General features: G+C 33.4%; 1 protein-coding gene across 1 annotated transcript; it reads left to right on the top strand.

Annotated features, from left to right (window-relative positions):
* The first annotated feature begins 5,964 nt into the window (after window positions 1-5,964).
* On the top strand, window positions 5,965-6,990 carry LOC132269767 (uncharacterized). The gene has a single exon (XM_059771018.1). The coding sequence runs from the start codon at window positions 5,965-5,967 to the stop codon at window positions 6,988-6,990; it is 1,026 nt and encodes a 341-aa protein (XP_059627001.1).
* The last annotated feature ends 6,451 nt before the right edge of the window (window positions 6,991-13,441 follow it).

Below are 13,441 nucleotides of genomic sequence, written 5' to 3'. Positions count from 1 at the left end.
TTGTGTACAGAATCACAACACTTACTCCAAAAACATATTATATATATATATATATATATATATATATATATATATATATATATATATAATATTGTGAGTTGAGTTGAGAATTTCACTTGATAGAGCTTTGATGTCAAATAAATAAAGAAAGACAGGTTTCATAAATGAGGAGTGAAGAGGTTGAGGGAACACTGACAATATTTCTTTGTATTTTGCTCTGTTTTGAAAAGGCTACATGAGAGAGCTCTCTCTCTCTCTCTCTCTCTTTGAGGTGGATTTGATTTTTTTGGTCCAAAACTCTGGCACTACAATCAAACCAAGGACACCACCTTTATGTGAAGGTGAATACGGATATTACATCTCTTTGCACCAGGAAAGGAATCAAAATCAAAATCAAAACAGCTAATGGGTGATTTAAAGTTTTCAATGGGAAACAAATAAGTGTAGTACTACTAAAGTCTTTTTTAAGAGAAAAGCCTTCAAACATGGTAGAGTTTATAGATTTTTGTGGGGATTGCTTTATTAAATCTGCCTATGCTCTTTTAGTTGCATTATATATTTTTCTCGCAATCGAGATGTACATGGTTTTACCCCACTAATTCTCGGAGCTCCCAAAGAATTATTTGTACTCATGAAAGCATAGTCTCAAAGAATTATTTATACTTATGAGGAATCCAATTTTAAATCTGGTGCTTCATGTACTTTTATTTTTTGATTTTCAATTGTATCCAAACATCTTATTTTTTTATATTTCCATTAAAATGGTATCTCTCTTTGATTTTGGATCATATGTGTAATTATGAAATTATGTGTTGATTTGTAAGGTTGCTTTCAGATTTGGACAAAAATAAAATGAAATGCTCTTTGAATTATCGACTCTCAATTAACTATGTTGGCAGCCTATTGCAATCGATTAGAATGATTAATAAATTCTTAAAATTTTGTTTCTTGTGAGGAGGGTCTAATTTTGTAATTTTGCTTTAATGGTATTTGATAGTAACAGAAAAATTCAGTAAGTTTATATTTATATTTGGTTTTATACTAAGTCGTATAAAGTGGTAGATAGAGCGCAAAAGCAACAAAATTAAATTACAAACAAATCGTGAGAATGGGAGCTAGATTTACACCTGTTAAAAAGAATTGTATGACTTAGATTTTAACACAAACACACTTGTCATAGGCTAGCTACACCTATTGTAACTTCTGCGGCTAGCTATTGGTCACTGTTTGGTGTTTGTTTGAGTGTGTTTGGATCATAAAAAAACAAACATATTTCAGCCACTACATGAATAGCTTCCCAATGAGATTGAAGAAAAACTTCAAGACAAAATGGCTAAGCTAAATCTAGTTTATGATAATGTTAAGTGCTGTTAGGAGGAGATTGAAACAGCACTAGACCGTCAATAAGCACATCAATCTTAAGAATCATAGTGTGAACTATACTCTAATACAGGTCCATAGAACACGTGTGCCATTAGGGGAGAGAAAACCCTAACATACCTCGATTTTGAAGGAGAAAGAGAAGGCATGAGAGAAATGGTATAATAATACTTGTTTAACCTTCCAAAAAAAAAAAAAAAACCTTTAGGAGTCATCCAAACCAACATGAATTTGTTCTGATTTTTACAAGAGTTGGGCTGAAATATTTAAACATAACACGACTTTGTCATATATATGTATGTTTATACATGATTTTAACACACACACACTGGCCATAGGCCTAAATACCACACATTCACTAGTACATAATGGAACACATACACAAAACTAGTAGTAATCATGATGCAACTAATAAGCTCCATATGATCAAAGTAGTTTCATGGCTTATTTATCATTAAGCAGTAGTTGCCATGGACTGATATAGATATATATTCAAAGCATATAATTTTAAATTTTTAAGCTCATTACATCAACAAATTATAGAGCATTTCATTTTATTTTCGTCCAAATCTGAAAGCAACCTTACAAATCAACACATAATTTCATAACCACACACATGATCCAAAATCAAAGAGAGATACCATTTTAATGGAAATATCAAAATATAGTTAAAACCATTAATACTGACCATGGTTATATCCATTTGAAATTTTAAATTCACATTGTCAGTTACAACCAATACACACCACAATATTACTCAATAGCTATGAGTAGTATCAATTCACTCCGTTAGAAAATAACATCTATGTAAAATCAGCTATATCTGTATCCTCCTACAAAAAGAGTCAGAATTTATTAATTTTTTACTATTATTTTTTACATGGAAATTGAATCCTTATTTGGAAGCGACATGAGATACCACTCAAGCTGAGTCGCGATGGGGAAGGGTGGTAATAGAAGTGGAAAAAGTAAGTAATACAAAAAAGAAAAAATGGTTCCTATTAGAAAGAATTCTAAAACTTAACAATTTGTTCAATTTTAAGATAACCAGACTATTTACAGGAATCTTCCATGCCCACATAGTCAAAGGGCCAAAGAAGAATGATTTTATTTGTTTTGGTAGCTTTTTTCATTCAAGCTATATATTCAAGGCTCTTTGATGACTGCAGACTAAATCCTCAGCAGAACCTAATTGGTAATGTGTTTTACTGCCTGTCCCCAAGAATTATTTGTTCACATACAAGAATCATTTGTTCACATAAGCAGAACTACTAAATACATACTGGTGCAAGATAATATATTAAACCAATTAGAGTATTCTGCCACGGTGCAACATACCACCAACTCAGCATATCAGCTGATCCTTAGCATTAATCAACTACTGAACAAAGAAAAATCAAAACCTATAATCAAATAAAACTAAGGCACAGTTGAGAAACAGCTTAAAAGTCAGAGACCTGAAGAGACTTAATTTACTTCATATAAATTATCATTAGATGAATTATGAATTATGCCACTTGTGTGGCTTTGAAGTCTTATTATCCTAACAACTAACTAGGATTATTTTTGTTGATGAATCTGAAATATGTGCATATTTATATTTGTGGTATTGTTCATTAAAGACTGATATACTTTCAATCAAACCTCCTCCAGTTTGCCATCAATCGAAGCAAGTCTTAAGCCCTAAATGATAACACATGGCTCAGATTCCTTTGTCTGATCAATAAGCAAATCGTAACTTTTTCTGTTCAATTCCTTCGTCTTGATTCCTTTTTCACACACACTCGCTAACACATGCACACATATGTATATATATCTGTGTGTATATATTGAACATATTGCAATTGGATTTTATTTCTTTTCGTCATTAATCTATGCTCCTTTGCTTTTGAAAAAAGAAAAAAACATATATAAGTATTTGATGGTGGACTTGTTGGATTAGTTTACGAGCCTTGTAGGATTAGTCTCAACATGGAAATCCAAAAAATTTGATATCAAATGGTTATAAAAAATTTGAGATCAAGTTTGGATTTTGGTGGATTAGGACCTTTAGATTTTATTTATTTAACGTCGCTAAATCATTTAAAATTAGATAACCAATACTATACTAATTTCTTCAAATTTTAGCAATTTTTAAATAATTAAATTAGATGGAGACCTTTTAGCCTGCCCTAGACACCAAAGTAGGCAATAGTTCAATCATTTCCTGCTGGACTGAGTATGTAGCATATAGGTTTCATCATCCCATTTATCTTAATTTGCTGCTCATCATTGTGGAATGTGGACCCCAGTTTTAAAGCAAATTAAATAAACAGTGCTCCATTGATGTGGATTATTATTCTCTTAATGGATTTGTCAAAATGACTCAAAAAAATGTGATCTTGGAGGCATACTTCATTAAGCAGAAGAAAACAAAGTGTATAAGAAAAAGAAAAGTTGGAAAGGATAACCTTAAAAAGCTTTCTTTTATCTCCTAAACTCCAAAGATAACAATGAGCAGCAAGTGTTCATTTGAATACATTTATAAATCATAATCCAACGTAATAGATGGGTATTTTATATTAAATAATATTTCTTTGTCATAATGGGTGATGTGTGAAAATCATTTGTTGGTCAGTTATTCAAATTCCAACCTTTGTTAACGATAGCATTCTCTATATATTTAAATTACTTCTTCTAAGTTTGATCTAGTGTTGTGTGTGTATATACATATACACATTATATGCATATATATACACACACACATATTCTATTTCTTCATTCCATAGTCTTAAATCTTTAACTAGGAATTTAGGAGTTAAAATTCAAAGCCACCAACACATAGGTAGTCCAATTAGTTTTTATGTATAATTAATTATTATAACTCAATTTAGATCAAGAATTATTCAAGATTGTTGCCTCTTTCTCAAATGGCATGTAGAGTATACCTCTGTGTAATGTGTCTTTAGGCATCTACACACATGATAGGATTGATGCAAAAGCTAGCAAACTCTATAAATGAGGCTTTTTTAATATATATATTTAGTATTAATTTATCAAAAATATATATATTTAGTATTAATTTATTATTCCAACATTCCCTTGTACTTGTCTCCCCCATTTTCAAGACTTACACATATAAATTATGTGTGTGAAAAATATTCAACACTCTGCTCTCTCTCTATTTAACTCGCAATTTTTTATTTTCAATTTATATTGTCCCATTTGACTCTCAATTCATCTCATAATCTCCCTCATCTTGTATATATGTTTGTTGTACACATAGTGATACAATTATCTAGTAATCAATGGCATTGATTTTGTGGTTGTATTTTGATTTGAAAAAGGTCTATAGTGTGTGTTTAGGAAAACTTTAATCTTGACACCGCCTATCCCTATTGAGGGAATTGGTAGTGTTTCGCTGTAAATAGATCTCTAAATTACATTATATAATTATGATATTTAATTTTTTATATTTCATTATTTTTTGAACTTCATATTTAGTTTTTTTTTTTTTTTTTTAACTAATGAGTCAATTTTCGAAGCAGTTGGAGAAATGGATGAGAGACAAATTATATGCTATTGTCGATTTGATGGGAAAATTGACAAAAATGAGAATGGGGAAATTACATACATTGGCGGTGTCATAGACCCTTTTATGATAACAACAACAACAACATATGAATCATTTATAAATGAGTTACAACAACGTTCATCTTCAAACATGAGTGGTAAAGTCATATATTATACCACCGAATCTAACAAGAATGAACTTTTGAGGATGACGGGAGAATCTGGATTTAGAGTGATGCTTGTAGTGAGTGGTCCCATGCTAAGTCATATACCTTTTTATCCACTTGTAGACAATTTGTTGAAGCCACATCGCCAATTGGTCTTCCGCAAAGTGTTGCGTCAACGTCTTCATTTCCTCCGATAAATGCGCATTGGGATTCTTTCCGACACATTGATGACATTCTTTGCGTGGATCAGCTTTTTGACAGCCCAAATGATTTCAAAGATGCACTCGTTTTGTTTGGTCTTCGTAATCATTTTCGGTTCAAGTACTTGGACAATAGCAGAAAATATTATAGAGTTGTGTGCGAGGTTAATAATTGTCCATGGAAATTGTCAGCTGGTTGTGAAGGAAGTGGTGATATAGTGAGAATCAAGCGGTTTAATAATGTTCACACTCACACTGCTCAAGACATTTCAGATTATAAAGCCATTTTTTGGTCGAAGGAAATGGGTTGAGCTATTGTGAACAAGGTTAGGGACAATCCTAAATGCACCCCCAAGACTATTTCCACAGACATAAAGGGTGAATTTTCTGCTAAAATGACTTACATGCAATCGTGGAGAGCTAAGGAGTGTGCACGTCATATCATTGAGGGAAATCCCAAGGATAGCTATATTTTAGTCCCGTGGTTGTGTGAACGAATAGCAGAATATATTCCCGGGACAATTACATCGTGGGAGTGCACGGATGATAGGAGATTTAAGTGAGTGTTTGTAGCTTATGGGTGCTCCATACGAGGTTTCATCAACTATTGCAGGCTCATGTTAGCAATCGATGCTTGCCACTTGAGTGGCAATTATAAAGGAACAATGCTTGGTGCAACGGGGTTCGATGCGAATGATGGCTTGTGGCCTTTGGCGTATGCTGTTGTTTCTTCTGAGAATGATGATGATTGGCATTGGTTCTTGAGCAAGGTGAAAGAGATTCTAGATGGTCGCATTGTGACAATCTTAACCGACACGCATCCGAGCCTAATAAGCTGTATTAGAGATATTTTTGGCTCCCAGTACCACTCATGGCGTCTTCGTTACCTAACGGCGAATTTTTCTACATCCATTCTTGGGAGACAAAGTTTAGGATTGAGGGCTTCGGGTAAAGAGCATGCAAAAAAATTACTCGATAAAATTGCATATGTTCGAACTGTAGATGAGTATGAGAATGCATTGGCTACCATGCGGGTATTTCGAGGGGAGTTGTGCGATTGGGTTTTGGCGAATTCACTTGAACATTGGTCAAATGCTTTGTTTACTTCCAAGCGTTGGGATAAATTATACACCAATCAAGCAGAGTCCTTCAATGCATGGGTGAAAGAAGAGAGGGTTTTTTCAATCACAAGGCTGATGGATACACACATACAAAGACTCAACAAATTTTTAAACCAAAAGAGTTTGGATGTTCAGAAGTGGACTATCCCGGTTGGGGATCGTATTGAGGAGAAAATCCAAAAAGAGCAAGAGTTAGCACTTGGTTTTCAGTCGATGCGTGTTTCGCCTACTGAGTGTACAATATATGATCGAGACAGAAAACCATTCAGGGTGGTATTTGGCAGTGAAAATTCTTGTAGTTGTTTAAAGTGGACCATAAGTGGGATTCCTTGTTCGCATGCATGTTATGCCATCCATGAATTATCTTTAAATAATTATGAGATGGTTGATCCATGGTTTAGGGTTGAAACACAACAAAAACTATGCAAACATCTCATGTCTTCTGTCCCCATGCATGATATGCCGAATCCAGCTGCTGTTACTGCTGCTGCTGCTGCTGACGGTGAAGGTGCTTCCCATCTTAGGCCTCCTGCGGTAACACGTCCCCCTGGACGACCTCGTATTAAATGAATCGAATCACAATTTCAAAATGTAAGGTCGTTACACTGTTCGCGATGCAGCGAGAATGGTTATAATCGTCGAAAGTGCAAGGCTCCTATACCTGGATAGAATAGTTTTATAATTGCTAATTCTAGTGGAGTTATTTTGTAAGGTGTTAAGGCCTTAAATATGGAATTATTTTGTAATTACTATTAATTCCTTGGAGCTCCGCTACTGCATTAGTATAACTATGTTGTGATAGTATTTCTAACTTATTTAGAAAACATTTCTAAGTATGATGTAACTTATTCTAAGTTGAATCTGTATTATTCCTTTGGTGGTTTATTTTGGTATTGAAATTATTTTCATGGGTCCTCGTATGAGTCTCATGTGGAGTGTTATTTAAAAATCATAGGTGTGTGAGTTTTCTGGCAGCTGGAGGGTCGTGAAAGCAAGGAGGTTATGGGATTATGTGACAATGGACGAGCTTACATGTTACATGCTTACAGAAGGCTAGGAAAATAACATCATATTAAAGTCATTATGACTTGTTTCCTCACAATGCCAGAGCATGCAATATACTTATTCGCATAAACTATTCTCAGGTGTCTAATTTATCGTATGCGTGCCAGAGAGCGTCAATTAATATAAATAGCTTTTTGAAGTTCAAATCTAGTGTTTATCTTTTTTTATATATCTTTTAATGGAGAATTGTTACAGATATATTTTTCCCCAAAATTTGTACCAGAGCTGATCTTCCTATTATCCTAAATTGAAATATTTTGGGTGAACATATATTTATAGCAAATGTGAGTGATTCTTGTGCTGTATTGGTTATCACAACCGGAGATGGCAGCTTGGTGCCTGTTCAGCTTACTATTATTTCAACCACAATTTACCTCGTGAGTCTCTCTCTTCCTCACTTTCTCTGTGTCTCAAAAATTATATGAACATTGTGTTTACATTATCAACATTGTTTGATAGATGAGGCTGAATGGATAAATCAGTACAAAGGGAGAGTGTTCAGTTTAAACGACAAGCCTGTGGTGCACAAAATTTGGCTGCCGAATGAGGAATGCCCCAGATTGGCAATGTCTAGAGCCTTTGGGGACTACTTTATTAAGGATTTTGGACTTATATCCGTCCCTGAAGTGAGGTGTTGTCACATATAACCAACAGAGACCAATTTGTTGTGTTGCGAACCGATGAGGTATGTATGGCACTTTTTGGTATTTATCACTTGTTCTTTTTTATACAATGACAAAGAAAAAGACTTGTTTGTTTCTCTATTAAATGTCCAAAACCTGTAAAAGATCACGTGAACGAATACGTTTCAAACTCACGAGCATAATTGACAATAATCACTGCAAATTATCTGATATCAGTTATTATTAATGAGTTTACAGGTTTTTATTTTGGCTCAAATTGATTGGATTTTGAAATTAGTATGGATTTTTGAAGTTGATCTTAACATGCTGTGATCCTTGTTTTGTAAGCAGAATCTTTCCTATCTTTTCCATCAAACCTGATTTAATCGGTAAGAAAATTTATTGATTTAAATTGATAGAAGAAAAATTGTGTGTTTAAGCTTCCAATGGACTTGGTTTCATGCAAATTGTTTGAGAATTTCTTTTTTATTGAATTTTCAAAGGGAAGTATGTATTTTTGGGAAAAATTGTTTCAAATAGATTTTTGGGCTTCCTTTTGATTTTTGGTGGTCCAAATAGTCCAATCAATTAAAAAAGTAAAAAAATAAAGAAACAGTAATAAAAAGGATTTTGCTATAATCTTGGCTGACTAGTGTTACCCCATTTATTTATTTATTTTGTTTAGAGTCTTGCTTTTGGTTACTAGCGCCTAATAAAAAAGTTGTCTGCTCATATGTCCCCTATTTTTGAGTTTTTTCATTTAACCATCTCCACTTGTACAATATTTTGGTGTTATATTTTCTTTAATTGATTTGCATGTAGTTCAAATGTAGTCTTCCCGCTAGGGGCTGGGAAAAGACAACAACGGGAGCGTCGATTGCATGGCTATCAAGTACATCAAATTTGTAAGTTATATGGTCTTTATGTTCGATAAAATTCTTTTATGATTGCACATTTGTAATGCTTTTTATACTCATACTCGGGGGGGGTCACATGCCTTTAAGTGACCAATTTTGTGATGTATCTTGAACTTTATTACCTTATTGCTACATCGGCCCATGTGGAGGCCATTTTTATTTCTTGTTTTATAATGTTGAAAGCATGGGAGTATGGGATCATCGTATGTGGAGGTTTTGATTAATTGTTGTGGAGGAGAAGTTATTGATATGTTGTTTAATGAGTTAATGCAAGTTCTCACGTTCTTCGTACATTTAAACTGTAATAAGCGTAAATGCAAGTTCTCACGTTGCCCGCGCTACACGTGTATTAATGAATGACGTAAAAACTTTTTCTGATTTTTGGGAAAGTATAGAGAATGCCAGAGTCCAAACTCGTCTTTTAACATTCCGTATCAAAAATCAATCCCTTTTCGTCCTTAAACACTCCCTATCAGCAGACCCTTTTTCGTCTTCCGCGTTATCAGTCTCCATCAAACGAATCATATTCTTCCACGTTAGCGTCATCTTCCTCTTTCCTTCTCTCTTTGACGCATACATACATAAAAACACCCCGTTCGCTTCTCTCTCTCTCTCTCTCAAGGGTTTCTCAGTTACAACATTTCGCTCTCTAAACCAAACGATCAATGCTAAGCCACGACTCTTAAAATTTTCAGAGTATGTATTTTTTCATCAATTCCTATATATATATATATATATATATATATATATATATATATAATATTTTCATGAACTTTTATTTTTATTTATATTATATTTAATTAGTATAGTCCATTGTTTAGAATTGGTTTTTGAGATTTTATTTAATTTTGTTGCCGATAATAAGTGAGAAAAATGAAAGACTGATTTTAGCTGCTAAAGAATTTTACTAAAAGTCAAGTGGAGTTTTGTTTGTGTTTGAGATAGGCTACTTTTTTTTGTTTTGGTCAAAAAATGTGAGTACATTGCTGATATGGATTGCTAATATTTGTTGACCAAGGTGTATATGTGTGCATTATGCCTTGGATATTGGCGGCACAGACATGTTGCCCCACTAAATTATTATTATTATTTTTTTATTATGTACCTACAAAAATACTAAATTGCCTTGCCTAATCTTCAAAATACACCAGTCTCAGCTGAATCTCAAGTTTCCCATCATTGATTTTGCTAAATTACAAGGTCCAAACAGGTCCCAAGTCCTCAAGTCCCTTACCCATGCTTATGAACAATATGGATTCCAAACAACAAAAAACTGAAAAAGCCATAATATGTAATTAGAATGGTGGAAAAAATTTAGGGTTCGGGTTGAGTCTAGCCCAACTCGAATATGTTTGGATTTTGCTCGGATTGAGTCCAGCCCAACTCGAATATGTTTGGATTTTGACAAAATCCAACCCGAACATAAACCCGATTTCTGAATTTAAAGCCTCAATTTTAAAATTTCTGAGTTGGGCTTAGGTTGGGCTGGGTTAGCCAGCCCAAGTTACAGCCCTAGGTATAAGGGTTATAATTACTTATAGAGCATAATACATTTTGATATGTCGTCTCTTCTATTGTTATGTAAGCATTTGAGCCTACTCTTGCTTCATCTAGTGCATTGATATTAATTGATGTGATCAATTGTGAGCAGCTGTGAATTATAAATGTCTAGACACCATCTCATTACTAGGTGGTTGGAATGGGAGGATGAGTCACGCTTATGGTGGGGTTAGTGTTTTCCTAAAACCAGTTGTGGAATGGATAATTGATAGGAATCACTTGATTTCATAGCTTATTATAAGAAGTTGACCTATTTTGTAGTGAGAAACCAGATATTCGCTTCCTAAAATTCAACCATTCATTAAAGACAGTAGACAAGCTAGAACTTTAGAATTATGTGACCTTAATTTAATGAGAGAGGATTTTGTTTTGGACCACAAAAATAATGTCGGTTCGTCGTTTTAAATTTACTTTAATTTGACAACTGTATTAGAAAATTAAAAGAAACCAAAAACTGTCTTGGTATGGATGATGGCTTTAGGATACTGCTGAAGAAACTACTAAAAAAAAAAAAAAACTGTGTTGGTGTAGGAGTGATCCCGAAGTAGGGTTATTAAAGAAATTAAAGACTCAAAAGGTGATGTTTAACTTCTTATAATCGTGAAATATAGTTGTAGTTTCTTTGTCCAGTTCTTTTATGATCCTGTTTTCTTACCCCTTGCTAAAAATATCCTAAACTGGATCTTGGTTCCCTTTACTATTTAGTCTATTACTACTTACATATCTTGTTCACTGATAATCAAGTTAAATTATACCTGTAGTTGAGAATCCAATATAATTAATTGGTCTCTCTGGGTGTATACCAAAATTTACATGAAAATACAAAACCTTTGGAATAAAATTAGGCGGGTCACGGGGATTTAGACCTCCATTACCCAAATTAATTGTATGGGAAAGCAGTATTGTTTATCAGGAGTAGGCGGAATTAAGTTGCCAAATGCCCAAATTAGCACTAGTCTCTCTTGTCTTGGTTTTGTTTATTTATGTATGTTATTTTGTTCGTACGTTTTGGTAGTAGTTTCTTCGCAACATTTTGTTTGTCAATGATGATGATATCTATTTGATTCATAAATGACAATCTTGTTCTTTCTCTTTTGTGATTAGCATGCTAAATTTGAGACTTGTGTGATGCAGCTACTTCTTGGATTTTGTACCATGGACAATGAGGTGATTTTTTGACAAGTGCAGACTGAAACTCAAGTGCTATAAGGTTTATAAATTTGCTAAACAGTAGTGCTAGGAAATTGATGATATTCTTGACAAATGGATTTTGTTCCTGTTTTGGAACATTGATGAACGGTGAATTGTTTTGGAACTTTAGTAAATGATGAATTTTTTTAATGTAGAATGAATTTTTTGTTGTAGTGATAGGCAAACACCATTCATGCACAACTTGAAAAAGTGATGGATGAAATAATTTAAAGATTATCCAAATGATATAAATAATTTATAGGAGGAAATCTATTTAAAAAAGAAATTAACATTATAATAGTTTTGTTAAAATAAAAACATTAGATTAGTAAATTGTAATTACAAATAGGGATGTCAATACTCTGTCTCATGACAACAATAGCACTATTTATAACTTTTTCAAACACTAAGGCTTTTTCTTGATGATGTGACCATACCTCTTTACCTGCCATGGTGTAAGGCTATTTTACATTATTTGGCTTTTTGTTCAATCACATGGCTAGACACAGAATAGGACTCTTACTGAATAAATCAGCTCTTGTAGATACACAAAACCAACCCACTTTCTCATCTTATCATCACATGGCTAAAGTTAAAAATAGTGGTGCTAGGTGCATAAACACGTGAACTATTATGTAAGACACCCCACTTCCTGTTAAAGAGAGAGAGGTGTAAGTCCCTTTTGTCAAATCATCACATGGGTAAAACTCATTCACATGTCTGTGAATTGTGCTTTGTAAATAGACATATGGCATATGCACAAAGCCATAACATTAGCACTAGTAAATCTTAAGGACTGAGTTTTTTTAAGCAATAACGGGGAGGTGGAATTCATAAAAATACTGCATAAAATTAGTAAAGATTCATACATTTCATATAAATACTGCATAAAATTAAACTCAACTTCTAAGTTTTTTTGAGCAATAACGGGGAGGTGGAATTACAAAGTCATCATCCCATGGATCTGAATAATCTGACAACTCTGAAGTAACTTATAAGTCTGGATCATTAGTAATGGCTTGAATAACTTCAATTGGATCCTTATGCATCTTCTTTGCAATGGAAATGCTCTCATTCCTGCAACATCTGACATATAGATTTTTTAATAGCTTTGATCAAATATGAGAAAAAATAAAGATACTACATAATCAAAGTGCACTTAGAAATCTATTTAAAAAAGAAATTAATATTATAATAGTTTTGTTAAAATAAAAACATTAGATGAGTAAATTGCACTTACAAATAGGGATGTCAATACTCTGCCTCATGACAACAATGCCACTATTTATAACTTTTTCAAACACTAAGGCTTTTTCTTGAGGATGTGACCATTCATCTTTATCTGCCATGGTCTAAGGCCACTTCAAATTATTTGGCTTTTTTTTCAATCACATGGCTAGTCACAAAATATGACTCTCACTGAAAAAATCATCTCTTGTAGATACACAAAACCAATCCACTTTCTCATCTTATCATCACATGGGTAAAGTTAAAAATAGTGGTGTAGTTGTATAACACGAGAACTATTATGAAGACACCCCTATCATGCCAAAGAGAGAGATGTGTAAGTCCCTTTTGTCAAATCATGATATGGGTAAAACTCATTCACATGTCTGTGAATTGGGCTCTATAAATAGACATATGCCATATGAACAAAACCATAAC

The sequence above is a fragment of the Cornus florida genome, unplaced genomic scaffold (assembly GCF_030987335.1).
Source record: "Cornus florida cultivar Cherokee Brave unplaced genomic scaffold, ASM3098733v1 CherokeeBrave_3.0.0_Hap2_Chr01, whole genome shotgun sequence".
Classification (NCBI taxonomy): Eukaryota; Viridiplantae; Streptophyta; class Magnoliopsida; order Cornales; family Cornaceae; genus Cornus; species Cornus florida.
Note: the sequence above shows the minus strand (reverse complement) of the source record. Positions and strands in the feature narration are given on the sequence as shown.